The sequence below is a fragment of the Salvelinus namaycush genome, chromosome 22, assembly GCF_016432855.1.
Source record: "Salvelinus namaycush isolate Seneca chromosome 22, SaNama_1.0, whole genome shotgun sequence".
Classification (NCBI taxonomy): domain Eukaryota; kingdom Metazoa; phylum Chordata; class Actinopteri; order Salmoniformes; family Salmonidae; genus Salvelinus; species Salvelinus namaycush.
Window position 1 is genome coordinate 4,557,696 of NC_052328.1, and position 27,914 is coordinate 4,585,609.

Consider the following 27,914-nt stretch of genomic DNA (forward strand, 5'->3'; position numbering starts at 1 on the left):
GCCATTCCTATTCAAGTACTGTTCCAAGATGAGCGGATAGGCAGCCATATTGAATGTACCCATTCCAGGAATTAAAATCAGGAAGTTAATTATAATTCTATGGGTGTGTTCCTCTCGTCAGAGCGGAGGCTGTGACCCTGAATGCAGACTGCCTGCAGCTGTCCTACCTGCCCTCCAAGAGGAACCACATGCTGCTGCTCTACCCCAGAGAGATCCTCATCCTGGACCTTGAGCTCAGCCAGACCGTGGGTGTGGTGGCCATTGAACGCTCCGGGGTGCCCTTCATTCAGGTGGGACGCAACACACACACACACACACACACACACACACACACACACACACACACACACTCTTCAGTCTCACCTCAACCTACCCTCAACTCAATTAAACCCCTGTGCAATCAGTGTTTTATAGTTTATATACTTTACAAATATACAGTTGAAGTCGGAAGTTTACATACATCTTAGCCAAATACATTTAAACTCAGTTTTTCACAATTCCTGACATGTATTCCTAGTAAAAATTTCCTGTCTTAGGTCAGTTAGGATCACCACTTTATTTTAAGAATGTGAAATGTCTGAATAATAGTAGAGAATGATTTATTTCATATTTTATTTCTTTCATCACATTCCCAGTGGGTCAGAAGTTTACATACACTCAATTATTATTTGGTAGCATTGCCTTTAAATTTTTTAACTTGGGTCAAACGTTTCGGGTAGCCTTCCACAAGCTTCCCACAATAAGTTGGTTGAATTTTGTCCCATTCCTCCTGACAGAGCTGGTGTAACTGAGTCAGGTGTGTAGGCCGCCTAGCTTTCAGTTCTGCCCACAAATGTTCTATAGGTTTGAGGTCAGGGCTTTGTGATGGCCACTCCAATACCTTGAGTTTGTTGTCCTTACGCCATTTTGCCACATCTTTGGAAGTATGCTTGGGGTCATTGTCCGTTTGGAAGACCCATTTGCGACCAAGCTTTAACTTCCTGCCTGATGTCTTGAGATGTTGCTTCAATATATCCACATAATTGTCCCCCCTCATGATGTCATCTAGTTTGTGAAGTGTACCAGTCCCTCCTGCAGCAAAGCACCCACATAACATGATGCTGCCACCCCGTGCTTCACAGTTGGGATGGTGTTCTTCGGCTTGCAAGCCTCCCCCTTTTTCCTCCAAACATAACGATGGTCATTATGGCCAAAGAGTTCTATTTTTGTTTCATCAGACCAGAGGACATTTCTCCTAAAGTACGATCTTTGTCCCCTTGTGCCGTTGCAAACCGGTGTCTGGCTTTTTTATGGCAGTTTTGGAGGTGGCTTCTTCCTTCCTCACTGGCCTTTCAGGTTATGTCGATATAGGACTCGTTTTACTGTGGATATATATACTTTTGAACCAGATTTGTGGAGGTCTACAATTTGTTTCGGAGTGCTTGGCTGAATTCTTTTGATTTTCCCATGATGTCAAGCAAAGAGGCACTGAGTTTGAAGGTAGGCTTTGAAATACATCCACAGGTACACGTTCAATTGACTCAAATTATGTCAATTAGCCTATCAGAAGCTTCTAAAGCCATGGCATTATTTTCTGGAATTTTCCAAGCTGTTTAAAGGCACAGTCAATTTAGTGTATCTAAACTTCTTACCCACTGGAATTGTGATACAGTAAGTTATACGTGAAATCATTTGTCTGTCAACCATTGCTGTAAAAATGACTTGTCAAGCACAAAGTAGATGTCCTAACCGACTTGACAAAACTATAGTTTGTTAACAAGAAATTTGTGGAGTGGTTGAAAACCGTGTTTTAATGACTCCAACCTAAGTGTATTTAAACTTCTGACTTCAACTGTATATATTTTAGGTTCATTGTTGAAATATTGACAGTTCTGCTGCAAAAACAATTTTCCTCTGTGCATGATCAAGTTTTTTTTACTTGAAACAACAGATACAGTGCCTTCAGAAAGTATTCATGCCCTTTGACTTATTCCACATTTTGTTGTTAAGCCTGAAATTCAAAAGATTTACCAATTTTTCACGCAATACCCCATGATGACAAAGTGAAACAGGTTTTTTGCAAATGTATTAAAAATGAAATACAGAAATATAAATTTACATAAGTATTCACACCCCTTTGCCGTGACACTCCAAATTGAGTTCAGGTGCATCCAATTTAATTTAATCATCCTAGAAGTCACTACAATTTGGTTGGAGTCCACCTGTGGTCAATTCAATTGTTTGGACATGATTTAGAAATAAGACACCTGTCTATTTAAGGTCCCACAGTTGACAGTGCATCTCAGAGCAGAAACTATACCATATATTGCAAGGACCTGTCCGTATATCTCCAATATATAATCGTGATATACGGCATATCTCTGGGGGAGTGTATAAAACAATTTCTAGTGTTGACAGTTTCCAAGAGCACAGTAGTCTCCATAATTAGGAAATTGAAAAGATATGTAACTACCTAGACTCTGCCTAGAGCTGGTAGTCTGACCAAATTGAGCAACCGGGCAAGAAGGGCCTTGTTCAGGGAGGTGACCAAGAACCAAATGACCGCTCTGACAGAACTACAAAGTTCCTTGGCTGAGATGGGAGAACCTAATAGAAGGACAACAGTCTCTACAACAGACTTTGTGGAAATGTGAAAGGAATGTAGGAGAATATAGCACATTAGATCTGGTAAAAGATAATACAAAAAACAAAAAAAAATTGTATTTTTTTTAACATCTTTGAAATGCAAGAGGAAGGCCGTAATGTATTATTGAAGCCCCGTTGCAATTTAGATTTTGGCCACTAGATGGCAGCAGTGTATGTGCAAAGTTTTAGACTGATCCAATGAACCATAGCATTTCTGTTCAAAATGTTGTATCAATACTGCCCAAATGTGCCTAATTTGTTTATTAATAACTTTATGTAAAAAACTGCACTCTCCTCAAACATTAGCATGGTATTTTTTCCCTGTACTAGCTACTGTAAATTGAACAGTGCAGTTAGATTAACACGAATTTAAGCTTTCTGACAATATCAGATATGTCTATGTCCTGGGAAATGTTCTTGTTAGTTACAACCTCAGGCTAATGCGATTAGCACATGTTAGCTCAACCGTCTCGCAGACGATCCTGAAGAAGTTTTAATGCGTTTGAGCCGATCAGTTGTGTTGTGACAAGATAGGGATGGTATACAGAAGATGGCCTTATTTTTTTTAAATACAAAGTCCATATTATGGTAAGAATAGCTCAAATAAGCAAAGAGAAACAACACTCCATCCTTACTTTAAGACATGAAGGTCAGTCAATCCGGAAAATTTGAAGAACTTTGAAAGTTTCTTCAAGTGCAGTCGCAAAAACCATCAAACGCTATGATGAACCTGGCTCTCATGAGGACAGCCACAGGAAAGGAAGACCCAGAGTTACCTCTGCTGCAGAGGATACGTTCATTAGAGTTACCAGCCTCAGAAATTGCAGCCCAAATAATTGCTTCAGAGTTCAAGTAACAGACACATCTCAACATCAGCTTTTCAGAGGAGACTGTGTGAATCAGGCCTTCATTAATACAAAGAAACTACTACTAAAGGACACATAAGACTTGCTTAGACCAAGAAACACGAGCAATGGACATTAGACTGGTAGAAATCTGTCCTTTGGTCTGATGAGTCCGATTTTTGGTTCCAATCGCTGTGTCTTTGTGAGACGCAGATTAGCTGAACGGATGATCTTTACTTGTGTGGTTCCCACTGTGAAGCATGGAGGAAGAGGTGTGGGGTGCTTTTCTGGTGTCACTTGCTGTGATTTATTTATAGTTCAAGGCCTGCTTGACCAGCATGGCTACCACAGCATTCTGCAGTGATACGTCATCCCATCTGGTTTGGGCTTAGTGGGACTATCATTTGTTTTTTAACAGGACAATGACCCAACACACCTCCAGGCTGTCTAAGGGCTATTTGACCAAGAAGGGGAGTGATTGAGTGCTGCATCAGATTACCTGGCCATTTGAAATGGTTTGGGATGAGTTGGACTGCAGAATGAAGGAAAGCAGCTGACAAGTGCTCAGCATATGAGGGAACTCCTTTAAAACTGTTGGAAAAGCATTCTAGGTTAAGCTGGTTGAGAGAATGCCAAGAGTATGCAAAGCTGTCATCAAGGCAAAGGGTGGCTACTTCGAAGAAACTAAAATGTAAAACATCTTTTGATTTAACACTTTTTTTTGGTTACTACATGATTCCATGTGTTATTTCATAGTTTAGTTTTCTTCACCATTTTTCTAGAATGTAGAAAATAGTAAAAATAAAGAAAAACCCTTGAATTAGTAAGTGTGTCCAAACTTCTGACTGGTACTGTATGTCCGTCTGTTTGGGTTCACAAGTGTGTAGCATACACTGTACACGTTTCAGTACAGCAGCCCAGCCCAAGTCACAGGGCAGTAGTAGAGGAGCAGCATTACTCAGCCTTTGAGGTTCTGTCCATCAGTTGCAGGGTTCTCGCTAAGTGTTGTAAAGTGCTTGTCACAGCTAATTTGCATGAGTGATGATACTGCTGCAGCGAAGAAGGCTCTGAGTCCAGCCTGGACTGTGGTAGAGGATAGGGAGCCAGGGACACACACTAAGACACACACACACACACACAGATGCACAACCACACTGTCATTAGAGATAGTTACACATTCACAATACCCAGTCACACTCCTAGAAAGACACAATATGCTGAATCCCCAGCCAGTCCCTTTCTCTTCCACTTCCCCTCGGCCCTCCGTTTGTGCATTAACACACGCCTCTTCCATATGTAGTGATGTCCCAAAGTTAAGGGGGTGAAATCATCTAGTACGTAGGGGATAAGGAGACCCTCTGATAGCCACTTTGACCACGCTTATTGATCCCTCTGTGGCTAAGTTGGTTAGAGCATGCAACTTGCAACGTCATGTGTGGGTTCGATTACCGCTGGGGGCACCCATATAAAAACAATCATGCACACATGACTAAGTCGCTTTGGTTTAAAAGTATCTGCTTGATGGCGTATTATATTATCCGTTCACCGCTCTTGTAGTCACCCTCTGATAGGGATAACAGAGGGACTTCCAAGTGAGTTGCTTGAGGCTATGGGCTAGTTTGGGATTGGGGGATATTTTCACCCAATCACATCGTTCTCCTGTTCTACTTCCTTTATCCAGGTGATCCCCTGTGCCCAAAGAGACGCCCTCTTCTGTCTCCACGAGAACGGCTGCATCACTCTGAGGGTGTGTCGCTCCACCACTGCACCCGACGAATCAGGCAAGCACCCCTCCTCTACTGTCACTCACACAGTCAGTCAATCTTCTCTCAAAAACAAGAACTCCTCTACTCTACATCTGTCACTCACTCGTTCCATTCATCCATCCTCTCTCGAAAAGAACTAATCTACTCTCACACTCTGTCCATCTGTCAATCACTCCTTCATTCAGCCATCTAGCAGCCTAGACTGCAATAAATAACCCATAACTCTTGCACGTCAATGGACTGTATATTTTCACATTCTCATTATTCTCTGTTAGTGAGAAGTGCTGATGACCCTGAAAGCGGGGAGTCAATTGCGTTATCTTTCTCCCCCCAATTTCTTTCTTTCTCTCTCGTTCTCCCTCCTCACTCTCCATCTCATAATGTGTGTGTGTGTAGTAGCAGCGTCAGACCCAGAGCAGAGTGTCCAGGAGCTGGTGTATGACCTGCGTTCCCAGTGTGATGCCATCAGGGTCACCAAGACCGTGCGACCTTACCGCATGGTCATCTGCCCGGTCAATGAGAACAACGCCGCCCTGACGGTTAGCGACGGCCGTGTTATGCTGTGGGAGCTCAAAGCCCACGTGTCCAAGCCCACGGTCAACCCCAAGTGTGTATACATACATACATACATACATACATACATACATACATACATACATACATACACTTTGAACATGTTTTGTTTAGTTATAATAATTCCCTTCCTGCCTCAGCTCGGGTTTGTCCCCCCTCTACGCTCCTGTGGCATTCTGTGGTTCACCACTGGGTCAGAACCAGAAGAAGATTCAGGACCTGTCTCTTAACACCATGATCGGTACGCATATCTCATCTCAACTAGACACACCTGGGGCATGTTCATTAGGAGAAACCATTAGAAAAACATTTTGCAATTGAAAATGAGCATTTCTTATTGGACAAGTTCAGATAGACTCTCCCTGTTTTGGACCGTTTCCTTTCTTTTTTGTGCCTAATGAACACAACACATGACTGGGCTCTTTTGTATTCACTCAACACAGAAATCAATACATTCAGGTCATGCTTCTAATCTATGACTTATAAATCATCTTATCGCGTACACAGTACAGTAGTGTGTTCAAGGCAGCAATCACCGTCCTCAATTCTCTTGAAAAACGAATCATTCGAGATGAGGCAAGTCTTAGAATCTTTTCAGAAGACCGACAATAAAGAATCCAAACACCGGCGGTGTGCCAGGGCCCTTTAGACATCCTTTATTGCAGTTTGTCTGAGCCGTGTGCACTCTTAGCCCCGAGGCGACCATTAGCTCTCCCCCTTCTGTCATTTCTTGTTTCTCATCAACCCTGACTCACTGACTGCTCCTCGCACTGAAAACCCCAGCAAAAGAGATCTTGTGGGTGGATGTTACTTTTATCTCTCTCTTTCTATCCATCTGTCTTTCTTACTATATGTCTTGCTTTATCTCTATCTGTTGCTCTCTCCTCTCTCTTACTCCCCTCCCTCTTTCGCGTTCTCCCTACCTCTAACTAGCTATGGCTGTAGACATCTAAATGCTGACATTGTGTTGTGCTCTTTAGATTTGAGACAGAAGGAAGCAGCTAATAAAGAATACTAGTGTGTACATGTGGATGGGCGGTGGGAGATTCAATGTGCGTCAGTTAGTGTTGCGTATGAGAGCCATTGGTTTTGTTTTGTGGTCTGGAGTATACACTGTACAGTGGGGCAAAAAAGTATTTAGTCAGCCACCAATTGTGCAAGTTCTCCCACTTAAAAAGATGAGAGGCCTGTAATTTTCATCATAGGTACACTTCAACTATGACAGACAAAATGAGAAACAAAAATCCAGAAAATCACATTGTAGGATTTTTAATTTATTTATTTGTAAATTATGGTGGAAAATAAGTATTTTGTCAATAACAAAAGTTTCTCAATACTTTGTTATATACCCTTTGTTGGCAATGACAGAGGTCAAACGTTTTCTGTAAGTCTTCACAAGGTCCTTGGAAGATAGGCTAGCCAGCCGTGTCGACGGTTCCCATTGGGTGATGAGAGTAGCGTACTACGGTGATTTGAGTAGTACAATAGGATGGTTTGAAGAGTAGTAGGATTGTCCCCCTTAAATTCACTTTTCTAGACATTTGACTTAGGACAGCTAATCAGCCGTACCAGTGATTGTCGGAGAGGGGAGTTTTCTTCTCTCTCCACCTCGTGTTGATAGTCAGAGTTCGAACCACTTTACACGCGCCGCTGCAGCCTGGCGATGTTCTGGTCCCTGAGGTGAGTTTATTTTCTTCACCTCGTGAAGAAACGCTTCTCATGTTAATTTCTTTACCAGACCTTTAATGCACTCAGAGAGAGGGCGGTTTAGTCAGGTTGACACTCTCTGACCTCACTCGGGGTGTGGCTATTCCCTATATAGTGCACTACTTTTGACCAGGGCTCATATTGCTCTGGTCAAATGCAGTGTGCTATGTAGGGGATAGGGTGCCATTTGGGACAGAGACTAAAGCACTCCATATGAAGGAAATGACAACATGGGCTAAGCATAATAGTACAGTCAGACAAAGGGGAAGCAATGTAAGGACTAAACCCCTGCACTGTCTCTCCAGGTTATATTCAACTGGCCTTGTATTACCAGGGAGATTCCAGAAACAACCCATAGCTCCTATCTTCTAGATCAGTGGTTCCCAAACGTTTTATAGTCCTGTACCCCTTCAAACATTCAACCTCCAGCTGTGTTTTTTTGCCATCATTGTAAGACTGCCACACACACACTTTATTAAACATAAGAATGAGTGTGAGTTTTTGTCACAACCCGGCTCGTGGGAAGTGACAAAGAGCTCTTATAGGACCAGGGCACAAATAATATTATATTAAAAATAATCAATAATTTTGCTCTTTGTTTAGCCTTCTTACATATAAAACCTTATTTTTTCATCATAAATTGTGAATAACTCACCACAGGTTAATGAAGGGTGTGCTTGAAAGGATGCACATAACTCTGCAATGTTGGGCTGTATTGGAGATAGTCTCAGTCTTAAATCATTTTACACACACGGTCTGCCTGTATTTAGTTTTCATGCTAGTGAGGGCCAAAAATCCACTCTCACATAGGTTTATTTTATTTCACCTTTATTTAACCAGGTAGGCTAGTTGAGAACAAGTTCTCATTTGCAACTGCGACCTGGCCAAGATAAAGCAAAGCAGTTCGACACATACAACAACACAGTTACACATGGAATAAACAAACATACAATCAATAATACAGTAGAAAAAATATATATACAGCATGTGCAAATGAGGTAGGATAAGAGAGGTAAGGCAATAAATAGGCCATGGTGGCGAAGTAATTACAATATAGCAGTTTAACACTGGAATGGTAGAATGTGCAGAAGATGAATGTGCCAGTAGAGATACTGGGGTGCAAAGGAGCAAGGTAAATAAATATATACAGTATGGGGATGAGGTAGATTGGATGGTCTATTTACAGATGAGCTATGTACAGGGATCAGTGAGCTGCTCTGACAGCTGGTGCTTAAAGCTAGTGAGGGAGGTAAGAGTCTCCAGCTTTAGTGATTTTTGCAGTTCGATCCGGTCATTGGCAGCAGAGAACTGGAAGGAGAGGCGGCCAAAGGAAGAATTGGCTTTGGGGGTGACCAGAGATATACCTGTTGGAGCGCGTGCTACGGGTGGGTGCTGCTATGGTGACCAGTGAGCTGAGATAAGGCGGGGCTTTACCTAGCAGAGACTTGTAGATGACCTGGAGCCAGTGGGTTTGGCGACGAGTAGGAAGCGAGGGCCAGCCAATGAGAGCATACAGGTCGCAGTGGTGGGTAGTATATGGGGCTTTGGTGACAAAACGGATGGCACTGGGATAGACTGCATCCAATTTGTTGAGTAGAGTGTTGGAGGCTATTTTGGCAATGACATCGCCGAAGTCGAGGATCGGTAGGATGGTCAGTTTTACGAGGGTATGTTTGGCAGCATGAGTGAAGGATGCTTTGTTGCGAAATAGGAAGCCAATTCTAGATTTAACTTTGGATTAGAGATGTTTGATGTGAGTCTGGTAGGAGAGTTTACAGTCTACCAGACACCTAGGTATTTGTAGTTGTCCACATATTCTAAGTCAGAACCGTCCAGAGTAGTGATGCTGGATGTGCGGGCAGGTGCGGGCAGCGATCGGTTGAAGAGCATGCATTTAGTTTTACTTGTATTTAAGAGCAATTGGAGGCCACGGAAGGAGAGTTGTATGGCATTGAAGCTCGCCTGGAGGGTTGTTAACACAGTGTCAAAAGAAGGGCCAGAAGTATACAGAATAGTGTCGTCTGCGTAGAGGTGGATCAGAGACTCACCAGCAGCAAGAGCGACATCATTGATATATACAGAGAAGAGATTTGGCCTGAGAATTGAACCCTGTGGCACCCCCATAGAGACTGGCAGAGGTCCGGACAACAGGTCCTCCGATTTGACACACTGAACTCTATCAGAGAAGTAGTTGGTGAACCAGACGAGGCAATCATTTGAGAAACCAAGGCTGTTGAGTCTGCCAATAAGAATGTTGTGATTGACAGTTGAAAGCCTTAGCCAGGTTGATGAATACGGCTGCACAGTAATGTCGCTTATTGATGGCGGTTATGATATCGCTTAGGACCTTGAGCATGGCTGAGGTGCACCCATGACCAGCTCTGAAACCCGATTGCATAGCGAAGAAGGTACGGTGGGATTCGAAATGGTCGGTGATCTGTTTGTTAACTTGGCTATCGAAGACCTTAGAAAGGCAAGGTAGAATAGATATAGGTCTGTAGCAGTTTGGATCTCTCCCTTTGAAGAGGGGGATGACCGCGGTAGCTTTCCAATCAATGGGAATCTCAGACGATATGAAAGAGAGGTTGAACAGGCTAGTAATAGGGGTTGCAAAAATTTCAGCAGATAATTTTAGAAAGAAAGAGTCCAGATTGTCTAGCCCGGCTGATTTGTGGGGGTCCAGATTTTGCAGCTCTTTCAGAACATCAGCTGACTGGATTTGGGTGAAGGGGAAATGGGGGGAGGCTTGGTCAAGTTGCTGTGGGGGGTTCAGGGCAGTTGACCAGGGTAGGGGTAGCCAGGTGGTAAGCATGGCCAGCTGTAGAAAAATGCTTGTTGAAATTCTCAATTATTGTGGATTTATCGGTGGTGACAGTGTTTCCTAGCCTCAGTTCAGTGAGCTGCTGGGAGGAGGTGCTTTTATTCTCCATGGACTTTACAGTGTCCCAGAACTTTTTGGAGTTATTGCTACAGGATGCAAATTTCTGCTTGAAAAAGCTAGCCTTAGCTCTCCTAACTGCCTGCGTATATTTGTTCCTAACTTCCCTGAAAAGTTGCATATCACGGGGGCTGTTAGACGCTAATGCAGAACGCCACAGGATGTTTTTGTGCTGGTCAAGGGCTGTAAGGTCTGGAGAGAACCAAGGGCTATATCTGTTCCTGGTTCTATTTTTTTTTAATGCTGCATGCTTGTTTAATATGTTGAGGAAGGCACTTTTAATGAATAACCAGGCATCCTCTACTGATGGGAGGAGGTCAATATCCTTCCAGGATACCCGGGCCAGGTCGATTAGAAAGGCCTGTTCGCTGAAGTGTTTTAAGGAGCGTTTGACCGTGATGAGGGGTTGTTGTTTGACCGCAGATCCATTGCGGATGCAGGCAATGAGGCAGTGATCGCTGAGATCTTGGTTGAAAACAGCAGAGGTGTATTTGGAGGGCAAGTTGGTTAGGATGATATCTAAGAGGGTGCCCGTGTTTACAGATTTGGGGTTGTACCTGGTGGGTTTATTGATAATTTGTGTGAGATTGAGGGCATCAAGCTTAGATTGTAGGATGGCCGGGGTGTTAAGCATGTCACAGTTTAGGTCACCTAGCAGCACGAGTTCTGAAGATAGATGGGGGGCAAGCAATTCACATATGGTGTCCAGGGCACAGCTGGGGGCAGAGGGTGGTCAAAAGCAAGCGGCAACAGTAAAAGGCTTGTTTCTGGAAAGATGGATTTTTAAAAGTACAGACCTGGATAGTACAGACCTGGATAGTAAGACAGAACTCTGCAGGCTATCTCTGCAGTAGATTGCAACACCGCCACCTTTGGTAGTTCTATCTTGTCAGAAAATGTTATAGTTAGGGATGGAAATTTGAGGTACGTGGTTGCAAAGGGCATCAGTGTCTTAACAGCGCGATTTGCAAAGGCAGGATACTCTGAGGGCATCCCAGTCCAGAAATCTGGCAGTGGCTTCTGATTCAATTCAATTCAATTCACGGAACCTCTTGTTGCAATTTCGATGAGGCTCTCTTGTTCAGATATCGGTAAGTGAACTGGAGGCAGGGCATGAAAGGGATAACCTGTTTGGCGCAGGCGTGCCGCTAGCAACCCACCTCGACAACATCCGGTGAAATTGCAGAGTGCCAAATTCAGATTACAGAAATAGAATACTATTAGCATTGAGCACGTGTGCCCTAGGAAGTCCACTGTGTGCTCACCCTATACTAACATATCTACTTCTGCTAAGCTTTCCAGTAAAGTAATAAAAATAAGTATTCATCGCAGAAGAAAAGTGCTCAAAATAGCCCATGTTAACAAATGTGGCTTTATAAACAATATTCATGAAATCATTAATTTGCTAGTAACAGATTACATTCATATTCCATCTCAAACTCACTTAGATAATACCTTTGATACAGTGGTAGCAATACAATGTTATAACATTTACAGAAAAAATTCAAATGCCAATGGTGGTTTTGCTGTTTATATTCAGAACCACATTCCTGTAAAGATTAGAGAGGATCTCATGTTAAAAGCTGTTGAAGTTGTATGGCGACAGGTTCATCTGCCTCACCTAAAGCCCATTCTGGTGGGAAGCTGCTATTGACCAAGTGCTAACAGTCAGTATCTGGATAACGTGTGACATGTTTGATCATCTGTGTGATATCAACAGAGGTATATTTTCTGGGTGATTTTAAATATTGACTGGATTTCATCAAGCTGCCCACTCAAGAAACATCTTCAAACTGTAACCAATCCCTGCAAGCTGGTTCATGTTATCTATCAACCTACCAGGGTAGTTACAAACAGTGCAGGAAGCAAATCATCAACATGTATTGATGACATCTTATGCTGCAGAAATTAGCTTGAAAGCAGTATCCAGATCCATCGGATGTAGTGATCACAATATAGTAGCCATATCTAGGAAAACCAAAGTTCCAAATGCTGTGCCTAATATAGTGTATAAGAGGTCATACAATACGTTTTGTAGTGATTCCTATGTTGTTGATGTAAAGAATATTAGTTGGTCAGTGGTGTGTAATGAGGAGCAACCAGACACTGCACTTGACACATTTATGAAATTGCTTATTCCAGTTACTAATAAGCATTCACCTATTAAGAAAATGACTTTAAAAACTGTTAAATCCCCATGGATTGATGATCAATTGTAAAATTGTGTGGTTGAGAGGGATGAGGCAAAAGGAATGGCAAAAAAGTTTGCCTGCTACAACCGATTTGCAAACATATTGCAAATTGAGAAGTCATGTGACTAAACTGAATAAAAATAAGAAACTACAATATGAAACAAAGATAAATGACATACGGAATGATTTTGAAAAGCTTTGGAGCACCTTAAGTGAAATTTGGGGGGGAAAAGCAATTTCAGCTCCATCATTCATTGAATCAGATGGCTCATTAATCATAAAACCAACCGATATTGCCTACGACTTTAATGATTTTTTCTTTGGCAAAATGAACAAACTTAGGCATGAAATGCCAGCAACAAACACTGACCCTACACATCCAAGGATACAAGACAAGCATTGTAATTTTGAATTCTGTAAAGTGAGTGTGGAAGAGATGAAAAAAGTATTGTTGTCTATCAGCAATAACAAGGCACAATATATGAATTTACACACAAACAATTATCTGTAAGGTCCCTCAGACGAGCAGTGAATTTCAAACCCAGATTCAACCACAAAGACCAGGGAGGGTTTTCAATGCTTACCAATGGGTTAAAAAAAGTTAGAAAAAAAGCAGACATTGAATATCCCTTTGAGTATGGTGAAGTTATTAATTACACTTTGGATGGTGTATCAATACACCCAGTTACTACAAAGATCCTAACTCACTTGGCCGAGAGGAAGGAAACCGCTCAGGGATTTCACCATGAGGCCAATGGTGACTTTAAAACATGTACAGAGTTTGATGGCTTTGATAGGAGAAAACGGAGTATGGATCAACAACATTATAGTTACTCCACAATACTAAACTAATTGACACGGTGAAAAGAAGGAAGCCTGTACAGATTACAACTATTCCAAAACTTACATCCTTTTTACAACAAGGCACACTATATGAATTTACATGAATTCAGCAAGACAATAAACTAAAACGCAATACCAAATCTACACTGGAGTTGTTTACCAAGAAGACAGTGAATGTTCTCGAGTGGCCGAGTTAGTTTTAACTTAAACCTACTTGAAAATATATGGCAAGACCTGAAAATGGTTGTCTACTAATGATCAACAACCATTGAACACAACCCCTAGCAATGGTGGTTGTAAACTGTGGCTTGGGAAATAGAACTGAATTATTTATTATTTCTGTAATGAGCTCCAAGAGAGATTGAGTCCTGCTCCTTCTAAAACGGTGAGATCTCTGTTAACCCTTTCCATCCTGTGTGTTGGTGTATATCCAGGTCAGAGTTTGGTTTCAGGAGCAGACCCACCACCCCCCTCACTGCAGCAGGAGGTACAGCTGAAGTTCCTATTGACGGGGCTACTGTCGGGGCTTCCTCTGCCCCCCTTCGCCCTGAGGATGTGCCCCCCACTGACCACCAAGAACATCAACCACTACCAGCCTCTACTGGCTGTGGGTGAGTACTGCAGATCAGTGTGACCCTGTACTTGGGATGGATTTAAATACACACACACACACACACACACACACACACACACACACACACACACACACACACACACACACACGACTGGATAGATGCTTGCTCATACCTCAAGTCTCCCTTTAACACTTGAATGGACCACTTTTCAAGCTAATGAGCAGCCATTCTTACAACTATGAAACAGAAAGTCTGTGTTGGAACACGGTAACAGCTTCTTTTTATAACGACAAAATAAAAATACCCCAACCACCATGTTGAAATTATGAAACATCCGTAGCCTAAACATCATAAGCTTCAAGTGGCCTTGATAAATTGTTAAACTCGGCACAAAAGCAATAATGGCATTATAATGAATATAAGTTGATATGACAGCAGTCAAAAATAGTCCTATTGTCAGCTCGTGCTTATTGTGTGCATCTTCACGCAATGGCATCAGTTGGATTTCATTTAGCTGTTGACACAATTTTCGTAGCTCACTTGCTTGACACACTTTGAGATACCTTTGTTTGGTTGTAGTGTGTAATAGTCTCCAGTTGTCTCTTCATTGTCTTCCCGTTGTCTTGTTATTCTTCAGCACTGTTGTGGAGTACAACGGCTGAGCAGATGCCTTATTTTGAGCAGAGGGAGGAAGCTCCTGTCTCTCTTTGTTCATGGTGCCAGCCAAACTTGTGTTCTTTGCAAGCAAATTGTTTGCCAGTGAAGTGAAGAAATTGTCCATGGTGACATTTCTCCCCTTGCCATGGTAAGAATCTACAAACCCTATCACCACATTCTACAACACTTGCTCACTTGCTGCCCGACGTGGATATTTTCCCAGACGTTGAAAGCCGGTCAGCATGTACAATTACGCACGCTCTCACTGTGTAGCCTACTTCAAGTAGGCCAGAGTAGACTGATGAGACCACTTTGATTCGGTAGACTAATATAGGATACATACCATTTTAACCTCTAACGAGTCTCCCTCCCGGGTCCGGGATCCTCCTCATCAAAAAAGCTGACTAGCATAGCCTAGCCTAACGCGACAGGGATATCATATAATATAATTTCATGAAATCACAAGTCCAATACAGCAAATGAAAGATAAACATCTTGTGAATCCAGCCATCATTTACGATTTTAAAATGTTTTACAGCGAAAACACAATATATATTTATATTAGCTCACCACAATAGCCAAACACACAACGCCATTTATTCAGCGTAAAGATAGCTTTCACAAAACCCACAAATAGAGATAAAATTAATCACTAACCTTTGGACAACTTCATCAGATGACAGTCTTATAACATCATGTTATACAATACATTTATGTTTTGTTTGAAAATGTGCATATTTAGAGCTACAAATCCTGGTTTTACATTGTGAATACGTAGCCATAATGCACAAAATTGCCCGGAGATATTTTGGACAGTCACGTTATCTAACCAAAGAACTCATCATAAACTTTACTAAAAAATACATGTTGTACAGCAAATGAAAGATACACTGGTTCTTAATGCAACCGCTGTGTTAGATTTTTAAAAATAACTTTAGTACAACATACAGCATGCAATATTGTGAGACAGCGCTCACATATTCTCTGCCTTGTTGGAGCCAACATTTACCACAAAAATACGAAATAACATCATAAATATTCTCTTACTTTTGATGAGCTTCCATCAGAATGTTGTGCAAGGAGTCCTAGTTCCAGAATAAATCGTTGTTTGGTTTTAGAATGTCCATTTCTTCTGTCGAAATAGCAACTTTGGCTAGCCATGTGGAGGGCACATGTCCAAAAAATCTTTGCGCATGGAACGAAAAATTTCAAAAGTCCCAATAAACTGGTAAAACTCGGTTGAAAAATCCTAGTTTATGATGTTTTTCTCATATGTATCCAATAAAATCAGAGCCGGAGCATTTCGTCGTGTATACGTAACGCATTTCAGAAGACAATGTGGAGTTCCCCTGTGCGCAGTTGAAAACTGACAAAAGAGCGGACCTGTCACTCCAAAAGCTCTCATTCGGCCTCACATCAAGCTAGACACCCCATTCAACCTTCTTCTGCCTGTTGACATCTAGTGGAAGGCGTATGAAGTGCATACAGATCCATAAATATAAGCCAGTTGAATAGGCAGGCCCTGACACAGAGCCTCATTTTCAGAATTTTCACTTCCTGTATGGAAGTTTGCTGCCAACTGAGTTCTGTTTTACTCACAGATATAATTCAAACAGTTTTAGAAACTTCAGAGTGTTTTCTATCCAATAGTAATAATATGCATATTGTATGATCTAGAACAGAGTACGAGGCCGTTTAATTTGGGCACAATTTTTTCCCAAAGTGAAAACAGCGCCCCATATTCTTAAGAAGTTTTAAGATTAGAATTAGAATGGATCCGTAAAATAGAATGGGCCACCCTGTTCTTTTTTCACAATTGGTGATGACATAATTATGCATTGTTCACTTCCGCTCGCTCATCAACTCACCAGTTCTCCCCCTTTCTCACCGTCATCACTTTACTTAAATGTATTTCATCTGTTATGTGTGAAATTTGTTTCTGTATAGTTTAGGTTCAGTTTTGTGGCGTTTGTCCGGGTGATTATCAGCTGGGCACTGCACTTTCAACTTTTGGAAGAAGGAGCGGATCAGGCCCTACTGTTGGGAGATGGGGGGAAATGGGGGCCTTCTTCTATACTAGTATTCTTTATTAGCCCAGCGGCTATGTTTTTTAAGGATGTGCGTATGACCACAAACTTTTCTATAGATGGTACGTCCTTTTCATACGGCACTCCAAACTGCATGACTCCATTACGCACCGCCATTTGGTTGTGGACCTGAGATGGAAAATCAAATCGAAGAGCATTTCAACCTCCGTAAGACATTTGAATTCACAACAGAAGATTATGCCCGTATTATGATGAGACTATTTGTTTGACAATCATGTTGATCCAGTTGAAACAACGGAATCACTACAAAAGAGACTGAGACACGTATGCATCTTCACGCCGTCACTTTGAGCGACCTTTTGCGCAAGAAATGGATTCCACGAGGCCTTAGAATCCAGAGGGCACCCACGCTCGGCAGAGACGATGAGAATTTCTGTGACAAGTGGTGCCAAATTACGAACAAATGCTCATTTGATCTCATGGCTCTCATTATCCAGGAAATAACTGAGCGACTGGGTGGAATACGTGAGAAGATACAAGCGGGAGATCACAACTGCGCGCAGCAATAACTCACTCGGAGAAACTCCGAAATATGGAGAGCACACTGTTGAAATTCAAGACTGACCTGGAGCAGGACATCAGAGCGAGGAAGATTAGAAGTTTGAGCGGCACTCCAATGACTATGAACAGAATGAGGTGTATCTGTGGAGAGGGAATCCCCGGCGAGGCCGTAGACCGATGTGCATTGACGTCAAAGACTACACAAAACCGTATACCCTACCTCCACACTCGAGTGCGTCTTCTCTTGATGCATATTCGGATTAAATCAATGATTTTTTTAGGAAGCGAGGGGGAAGAGGATACCCTGAATGGCCCAACACGGGTCAGCAGCACCGCGGACGTGGAAGAAGTGTTGGAGGGTCAAGAAGAACAGAGGAGCAAGGCCGCTATTGGACACGCAGTCAGAATGTCTGAGTGAAATTAACCTTTCTTCACGTACCTTCACCACTTCCTGTGAGTTGGCCTTGAGTAAGGGTTTATCTTTCGTCCCCGCTGCATCATGTAATGACTTTGACACCACAATAGAGTTTCAGAAATTCTTTCGTACATTGAGATTTAGGGAGTTCTTTTGTCCCATAAATGACGAGTCCAAATGTGGATGTGTCGAAGTATGTGTGAGACGAGTGTTCAGACTATGGGTGACAAAATAGAGAATTACATTTTCCACAGAATGTAATACCCCCTTCCGCCCAGAAACCGAGATCCCTCCCTAGAAACATACTGCAGATTGGTAGAGAAAGTTGTCACAGATTTTGAGTAAGAAACGGGAAGAGTAATAATCTCCCTAAAGAACAGAGACGAGCATTGGATGTTTAAAAATGAAATATGTATTCCACTTTGATGGTGCATAATGGTTAAGAATTCTGACTCAGAGACTTGTCTAGTTAAATAAAGGTTAAATCAAAATTAAACGGGCGGAGCTGTGGTGGTGGTAAACCATTATGATTATGTGAATGAGATGCTACCAGCAGGAACATGGAGCACTCCATGTCAGTAAGTCATACTATTATAATGTTTTCTTTACGTTGCATGATACCGTTACAAGAGCTAATACTCCACTCATCCAGTGTAAGGAGTGGAGAAGCCCTATGCACAATACACCGGTCTACTCCTGGAGTAACTCCCTGTCAGAGAGATTGTGACCAAATACCTGTGATCTCTCCAGAGCACAGAGAGATAAGCTCCACTCATAATAGTATTCCTGATACACTTTGTAAACCTTCTTCACTGTGGCAGTCTGCCTGTGTGATGACATAGCGTATTGTCCAGGGCCAGTGGTTGGATTGGATTTACTCTACTCACTCCAAAACTCATGCTCTCTCCCTGTAAATGTCTCCCAGACTTTAATTTAACCTAACATGTCCATCCCCAGTTGAGTGAGCTGGGCTGTGGAGCTCTAGAGCAGTACATAAAAAAAAAAAAACCTGCCACCCTGTTTTCAGCTATCCGCAGACTATTCCCTGAGGAAGGACTCAAGTTGTTCAATGGCCTCATTTTGGCATGACAAAATAAGTTTTGTATAAACACTTTTGTTGTTGTAAGATTACAAAACTAACTTTTTCATAGCATGTTTGTCACTTTGGTCTTCACGTTTTTACTGACTTCTGTGGTAAGTTAAACATTAAAGACAAATACTGAGAGCTTTTGATTCAAAAGGTCTAAAATAAATGCAAGTCATGTCCAGAGTGATTTGAATTTTATTAATGTATATCAGGCAAATCACACAGGTGTCAACTAAAATATATATATATATCCCTTTTCCAGACAAGATTAAAGAATGGGACAAGTAGACAACGTGAATGTAAGTCAGTGCTTACATCTGTAGCAGTTCAAATGAATTTGAGTGGTAATACATACAATACATGTTGACAGAATGGAGAGAGAGACTGTTGCTGTACTCCCAGGTAAGGCCCTTGCTTCCGGAACTACTGAAGGACCCAGTATTCATTCAGGCAGCTTGAAGAAGATCTGTGTCACCATCCGGGCCCATGTCACAGTATGCATTACATTATGTACCATTTATCACCAAAGCCTTGCTAGCATGCACTGCACATGTTGCTGAACAATTCAACTATTGTTAGTGTCATTGATTTATGTAAATTCATAAGCATTGACTGTAATACCTCTTGGGTCCTGGGGTGAAACGACTGCTGAGATGCTTTGTAAATTCCATCCCTGGTCTGTCTGCGTGCTGCTTTTTAGTGATCTAACTCCATCTGAAATGTAGCTAGCTGAGATGGTGAACTCAGACTGATGGTGGAAGTTTGGTAACATTAGCTAACTTCCCCCCCAGCAGTTTCAATCTAAATGCGTTTTTATCACAGAAGACACAATTACAAAATGACTACTTGAGGCATGTTATGATGTAAAACTGTACAATGTCAGCATGTCTGAGTGCTAAAAGGATTTGTTTAAGTTGGGTGGTTTGAGCCCTGAATGCTGATATCAGACCGTATGCCACAGGAATGACAAACATTTCATTTTACTGGTCTAATTATGTTGCTAACAGGTTTATAATAGCAATAAGGCACCTCTGGGGTTTGTGGTATACAGCCAATATAACCCTAACCCTAAGGGCTGTGTCGTGCATAAAGAATATCCGTTAGCAAGGTATATTGGCCATATACCAAAACCCCTCGGGCATTATTGATTCAGTAAGGATTGTGTAACATAAAGCAGGATTATGATGTAGGCCTACTGTAAGGAGATGACGGCTCATCTCAGTTGGCTCTGTGATCTCTCCAAATGACGCGAAAGATGGATCTCTTCATCTGAAAGTTCATTTTCTTCTATTATGAACACCCCTGAGACGACTGCCACACAGCCTGGCGAATAGATTGCGTTAATAAAGAAAGCAGGAGAAGAGAGGGAGGGTGGGAGGGAGAGAGAGATGAGGTAGTCTTTGGTTGTTTGTAGAATTACACTGGACATATGAGAAGAGAGCATTGCCCCTACGTTGTCAAAAGTCATGATTATGTATTACATACAGCATCAAAGTCAGAAGGTAGCTAGTTGAAGCTAGACACAATTAGGAATAATTCGGTAAAGGCCTATATTTGTTTATGTGCATGCAGCAGGTAACCTGGCGGTTAAGAGCTTTGTGGGCCAGTAAACGAAAGGGCGAATCACAGAGACGACTATGTGAAACATCTGTCTGTGCCCTTGAGGAAGATACTTATCCCTAATTTCTCCTGTAAGTCGCTCTGGATAAGATTGTCTGCTAAATGACTAAAATGGATGCAGGTTTGCATACATCACGGTTTGGAGAAGTTGCGTGTTCTTGAGTGTTATCTGGTGTGCACACTTGCTGTTACGGCGCTATTTCGGTTCAGTTCTCTTTTTCCGCCACAACAGTGCTTTATGTTTAGTTTAGTTAGGAGCAGCAAGTAGCATCTAGCATTTTTTTCCCACAGAGGGTTGCCAGTTCAAATCCCGGGTCTGACGGGGAAAATCTGGCTGAAAGTGAGCTGGCATGCCAGGGTTGCTGGTATCGAAATCCTAATGCCGTTGCCCGCCGTTGTGCCCTTGAGCAAGGCACTTAACCTCCCCAACAACTGCTCCACAGGTGGCCAGTTTGGCAGCCCGCTGCTCCAACATCTCCAACCTGTAAATGCATGTGTGTCTTTCGGAGGGGTTGGTAAACCGGAAGTCAAATTTTGGTTGGACCTTTCGGAATTTCGGTGTTCAATTGACTTTCGGTGTTTCGGAATTTCGGTGTTCAATTGTGTTTTTTTCTTCTTCTTCACATACATCACAAAAACAGCAACTATACAAAACATCCTCTAAGATGGTCAGCATACTGTTTCCAAACTGTGGAGTGTGTCTGGTTCATGTTTGGTTTTGTAATGTACAGAGTCTACTTGGATGTAGCTACACAGTTCAGTCCTCCAGGTTGTTATTGAGGGTGGATGTAAGGCTTTCCAACTGATGGCTATACATTTTTAGCTATACAGCAATTTGACCTAGATTTTAAACATGTCTCTATTGATCACCAATATTTACAATTCCCAAAAACATAATCTTGGAGATGGATGTATATAAATTCCTAGACACAATGGACTTGCTTCCATTCAGCCACAAGAACATTAGTGATGTTGGGCAATTAGGCCTGGCTTGCAGTCGGCGATCCAATTCATCCTAAAGGTGTTTGATGGGGTTGAGGTCAGGGCTCTGTGCAGGCCAGTCAAGTTCTTCCACAACGATCTCGACAAACCATGTCTGTATTGACCTCGCTTTGTGCACATGGGCATTGTCATTCTGAAATAAGAAAGGGCCTTCCCCAAACTGTTACCACAAAGTTAGAAGCACAGACCTAGAATGTCATTGTATACTGTAGCGTTAAGATTTCCCTTCACTGGAGCTAAGGGGCCTAGCCCGACCCATGAAAAACAGCACCAGACCATTATTCCTCCTCCACCAAATGTTACAGTTGGCACTATGTATTGGGGTAAGTAGCGTTCTCCTGGCACCCACCAAACCCAGATACGTCCATCAGACTGACAGATGGTGAAGTGTGATTCATCACTCCAATGGTGGCGAGCCAGCCAACGCTTGGCATTGCACATGGTGATTTTAGGTTTGTGTGTGGCTGCTTGGCCATGGAAACCCATTTAATGAAGCTCCTGACGAACAGTTATTGTGCTGATGTTTCTTCCAGAGGCAGTTTTGAACTTGGTATTGACTACATACAGACTACACTTCCGGCGCCGACAGAGATGGTCTCCTCGTTTTGCGTTCTTAGGAAACTATGTAGTATTTTGTTTTTTTAATGTATTATTTCTTGCACTGTTACTCCAGGAAATCTTAAGTCTTATTACATACAGCCGGGAGGAACTATTGGATTTAAGAGCAACGTCAACTTACCAACATTATGACCTGGAATATGACTTTCCCTAAGTGGTTCCTCTGTTTGGTCCACCACCCAGGACAATGGATCGGATCCCAGCGGATCCCAGTCTTCTGGCCAGGCTCCGTAGACGGGCACATCGCCCACCGCTCCCGAGTATACTACTTGCCAATATCCAGTCTCTTGAAAACAAGGTAGATGAAATCCGAGCAAGGGTTGCCTTTCAGAGAGACATCAGAGATTGTAACGTTCTCTGTTTCACGGAAACATGGCTCACTCGGGATACGTTATCAGAGTCCGTACAGCCACCTGGTTTCTTCACGCATCGTGCCGACAAACAAACATCTCTCTGGTAAGAAGAAGGGCGGGGGTGTATGCCTTATGATTAACGAGTCGTGGTATGATCATAACATACAGGAACCCAAGTCCTTTGTTCACCTGACCTAGAATTCCTTAAAATCAAATGCCGACCGCATTATCTACCAAGAGAATTCTCTTAGATCATAATCAGTCGTGTATACCCCCCCCCCCCCAAGCAGACACCTCAACGGCCCTGAAAGACCTTCATTGGACTCTGTAAACTGGAAACCACATCCTGAGGCTGCATTTATTGCAGCTGGGGATTTTAACAAGGCTAATCTAAAAACAAGGCTCCCTAAATTTTATCAGCATATCGAATGCGCGACCCAGGCCTGCAAAATCCTGGATTAATGTTACTCTAACTTCCGCGACGCATACAAAGCCCTCCCTCGCCCTCCTTTCGGCAAATCAGCCTATAGACAGAAACTAAAACAGAAAACGCCCGTGCTCAGGTCTGTTCAACACTGGTCCGATCAATCTGATTCCACGCTTCAAGATTGCTTCGATCACGTGGACTGGGATATGTTCCTGATAGCGTCGAACAACAACATTGATGTATTCGCTGATTCGGTGAGCGAGTTTATTAGCAAGTGCATCGGTGATGTACCCACGGCAAATATTAAAACCTTCCCCAACCAGAAACCGTGGATTGATGGTAGCATTCCCGCAAAACAAAGTGCAAACCACTGCTTTTATTCAGGGCAAGGTGACCGGAAACAAAAGAATACAAACAGTGTAGCTATTCCCTCCGCAAGGCAATCAAACAAGCTACGCGTCAGTATAGAGACAAAGTAGAGTCGCAATTCAACGGCTCAGACACGAGAGGTATGTGACAGGATCTACAGTCAATCACGGACTACAAAAAGAAAACCAGCCCCGTTGCTGACCCCAATGTCTTGCTCCCAGACAAACTAAACAACTTCTTTGCTCGCTTTGAGGACAATACAGTGCCACTGACACGGCCCGCTACCAATGCCTGCGGGCTCTCCTTCACCACAGCCAATGTGAGTAAAACATTTAAAAGTGTTAACCCTCGCAAGGCTGCCGGCCCAGACGGCATCCCTAGCCGTGTCCTCAGAGCATGCGCAGACCAACTGGCTGAATGCGTAGCCAGGCGCTGAAATATAACTTTGTTTTATTTTTCACCCTTGACGCTCTGCAAGTCCCACTTCTCCCACCTCCTCATTGGTTTTTAGGAGAATATACCCATGTGGGTGATTAAAAGATGGACTGAGGTCCACCCTCCATTCCAGTGGGTAGTTGTAATGCACCTTAAAGTTGGTTGCCAACCATCATATAAAGTCCACAGTGGAAGAAGACTGAAGGAGGAGAGATTACTAGAAACTAACTAGGTTTCCCCTTTTATCTGTGGTAGAGAACACACAATTTTGTGTAACTCAAAATGGGTCAAAATTCTACAAACATCCAGAAAAAAAGGACGTTGTGCATTTCAGGTAAAATAACAACCTAATGTTTATGTCCCAGGACACATTACCTAGCAACAGCAAGTTAGCTAGCTAAATGTCATGAATGTTTCATGTGTTCCGAACCTGTCCCAAAGTTTGTTTTGATATTTCAACCTGCGTATCCTGATCGCGTCTGGTGTGGATCTACAATATCAACATGCGCACGATGGCGCATGCGGACATACGCGCGTGCCCCGGTCCAGTCACTATATTAGGTTGTAGGAGCAGGTATGAACATTTTCACATATCTGTGACCAATGGTTCTCTTCTATTTCTTCATGTACATCTGTTTGCCATTTTTTCCTTAGGTTCTAAACCATCAGGTAGTTTTAATAAACTATTCCTTTGAAGTTCCTATTCAACTATCCCTTTTGAAGTTTAATAACACATTTTAATATTCATAGCTACTTTAAAGTAAATACCTGCAGTCAACTTGTGCAATACCTTAGGAGATGAAGCAGATCCCATTTTTATTTCACTTGTCTCATTACTTTTACATTATGAAGCTTACTATATTTCCCCACAACAGTTGAGTCAGTCACAACTGTAAATGGCACAACTGGAGAAGCGGGAGCAGCTGGGTCCCGTTGTCCCGTTGTGTATTGACGGGCTGTGTTTTATTTTGAACGTTGTTTTTTTTTTCATCAATAGAGTAATCAGGGATATTCAACTATACTTTTCCTTCACAGAAAATTAATTAGTGCAACACTGGCAGTAAATAGTTTCATTTTCATCAGTTGACAACAGAAGTGCAACGCTATTTGGCTGGCAGCCACGCAAGTAAATGGGCTTGCAATAAAAAAGCAAGGTATTTTTTGCAAAAAACGACGCACGGCCATAATATTTCTGTTTTTCTTAAAGTAAATCTTGCATTTTATCAGAGAAAAGTAGGCTAGCAAAACTGAGAAGTACCTGAGAGAAGTAGCTACACATCAGTCAGTGCTGTCTGCTGATAGAATGCCCGTTTGTTTATTCTCATCTGAGTGAAGTGCAACTGAAGCACAAAATTAGTTTGATGCTGAGCAGAAATTGCAATAAGAAGCAGTTTACATCTGCGTTTACAGAACACATGAAGATATTTCTTGTTTTCTCTTTTTTTCCTGTGTGAAAAATGCAGAATTCTACATTAACGCAGCCCCTAAGTTTAACCGAATGGGGTTTGCAGAATTAGTGGCTGAACGGACAAGGTGATGGGGCGTCATATTGTGTTAGCTTTCTGCCGTGTTTGAGAAGTCAAAGTTATTTGTACAGCTGCCGCTATCTTGATTTCCTTGCGTATTTTCTCTTCTCCGTTATGGTCTGTCTTATTCCCTCCCCTCTTCTGAGCAGAGCAGGGTAGGCCCATTGCCCCATACTCCACACAGACACAGTGTGTAGCCTACACATGCTGCTTCCTTCAGACAAGCATGCATCAAAACCTCGTTTATTTGATCAATGTCTCTCTCACATTCGCTTGTATATGTCCAAACTCACCAAAAATGACGTTCGGTAGCTCTTGCTGATATAAACTCAGCAAAAAAAGAATGTCCTCACTGTCAACTGCGTTTTATTTTCAGCAAACATTTGTTTGAACATAAGTTTCAACAACTGAGACATAAACTGAACAAGTACCACAGACATGTGACGAACAGAAATTAAATGTGTCCCTGAACAAAGGGGTGGTCAAAATCAAAAGTTACAGTCGGTATCTGGTGTGGCCACCAGCTGCCTGAAGTACTGCAGTGCATCTCCTCCTCGTGGACTGTACCAGATTTGCCAGTTCTTGCTGTGGGATGTTACCCCACTCTTCCACCAAGACACCTGCAAGTTCCCGGACATTTCTGGGTGGAATGGCCCTAGCCCTCACCCTCCGATCCAACAGGTCCCAGACGTGCTCAATGGGATTGAGATCCGGGCTCTTCGCTGGCCATGGCAGAACACTGACATTCCTGTCTTGCAGGAAATCACGCACAGAACGAGCAGTATGGCTGGTGGCATTGTCATGCTGGAGGGTCATGTCAGGATGAGCCTGCAGGAAGGGTACCACATGAGGGAGGAGGATGTCTTCCCTGTAACGCACAGCTTTGAGATTTCCTGCAATGACAACACGCTCAGTCCGTTGATGCTGTGACACACCGCCCCAGACCGTGACGGACCCTCCAAATCGATCCTGCTCCAGAGTACAGGCCTCGTTACGCTCATTCCTTCGACAATAAACGCAAATCCAAACATCACCCCTGGTTAGACCAAAACCGCGATTCGTCAGTGAAGAGCACTTTTTGCTAGTCCTGTCTGGTCCAGCGACGGTGGGTTTGTGCCAATAGGTGACGTTGTTGCCGGTGATGTCTGGTGAGGATCTGCCTTACAACAGGCCTACAAGCCCTCACTCCAGCCTCTCTCAGCCTATTACGGACAGTCTGAGCACTGATGGAGGGATTGTGGGTTCCTGGTGTAACTCGGGCAGTTGTTGCCATCCTTTACCTGTCCCGCAGGTGTGATGTTCGGATGTACCGATCCTGTGCAGGTGGTGTTACACGTGGTCTGCCACTGCGAGGAAGATCAGCTGTCCGTCCCGTCTCCCTGTAGCGCTGTCTTAGGCGTCTCACAGTACGGACATTGCAATTTATTGCCCTGGCCACATCTGCAGTACTTATGCCTCCTTGAAGCATGCCTAAGGCACATTGACGCAGATGAGCAGGGACCCTGGGCATCTTTCTTTTGGTGTTTTTCAGTAGAAAGGCCTCTTTAATGTTTTCATAACTGTGACCTTAATTGCCTACCGTCTGTAAGCTGTTAGTGTCTTAACGACCATTCCACAGTTGTTTATGGTTCATTGAACAAGCATGGGAAACTGTGTATAAACCCTTTACAATGAAGATCTGTGAATTTATTTGGATTTTTAGGAATTATCTTTGAAAGATAGGGTCCTGAAAAAGGGATGTTTATTTTTTTGCTGAGTTTAAGTATAACTTTATAAGCTGGATTGTCTGTCTTTGCAACTTGTTTATTGTCGTTTGCGCTCGTTAGCATTTTTAGCTAGCAGACTCTTTAAATTCGCTATTACTTGTGCTAATTTTGTTAGCATTCTGGTAATAGACACCCAATGTTGTTTTTTGCACCCCCTTGTGTATTAAGGTGTTAATACAGTATATCCCGGTATGAGAGAAGGATGATTGGCGACAGTGGGGGATAAATGTTTTCCCCTGAGTGATCTAATTCAATCATGCTCGTGTTGGGCTGCGACAGTTACTGCCGCACCAATCAATCAGTCCAGACTGGGTGTACGGTAGGGCTGTGACTATACCAGTAACACAATATTTCTTCCATGGCAAACAAGTCCAGGATTGATCATCGAACACAGGCCAGGATCTCCTTCCAGAGAGACTTCAGGGATTGTAACATACTCTGTTTCATGGAAACTCGGTATATACTTTATATTTTGTAGTATATATAAAGTATATATTTTTTTTGCGGGTGTAGCGTAATGCTTGTGTTCCTAGCTCCAACAGTGCAGTAGTATCTAACAATTCACAGCAATACACACATATCTAAAAGTAAAATAATGAAATTAAGAAATATATAAATATTAGATCGAGCCATGTCAGAATGGCATTGACTAAAATACAGTAGAATAGAATACAATATATACATATGAGATGAGTAAAGCAGTATGTGTAGGCATTATTAAAGTAACTAGTGTGTTCCATTATTAAAGTGGCTAGTGATTCCAAGTCTATGTATATAGGGCAGCATCCTCTAAGGTGCAGGGTTGCGTAACCGGGTGGAAGCCGGCTAGTGATGGCTATTTAACAGTCTGATGGCCTTGAGATAAGCTGTTTTTCAGTCTCTCGGTCCCTGCTTTGATGCACCTGTACTGACCTCGCCTTCTGGATGATAGCGGGGTGAACAGGCAGTGGCTCGGGTGGTTGTTGT

At 42.7% G+C, this 27,914-nt stretch overlaps 1 protein-coding gene across 1 annotated transcript in view; it reads left to right on the plus strand.

Annotated features, from left to right (window-relative positions):
* The window catches only part of wdr11 (WD repeat domain 11), a 123,268-nt gene that overhangs the window by 41,525 nt on the left and 53,829 nt on the right, over positions 1 to 27,914 (plus strand). The window contains exons 6-10 of the mRNA XM_038960231.1: positions 122 to 290; positions 5,152 to 5,251; positions 5,633 to 5,843; positions 5,950 to 6,050; positions 13,924 to 14,100. Of these exons, the coding sequence (XP_038816159.1) occupies positions 122 to 290; positions 5,152 to 5,251; positions 5,633 to 5,843; positions 5,950 to 6,050; positions 13,924 to 14,100 (758 nt within the window). The remainder of the gene's footprint in view (positions 1 to 121; positions 291 to 5,151; positions 5,252 to 5,632; positions 5,844 to 5,949; positions 6,051 to 13,923; positions 14,101 to 27,914) is intronic.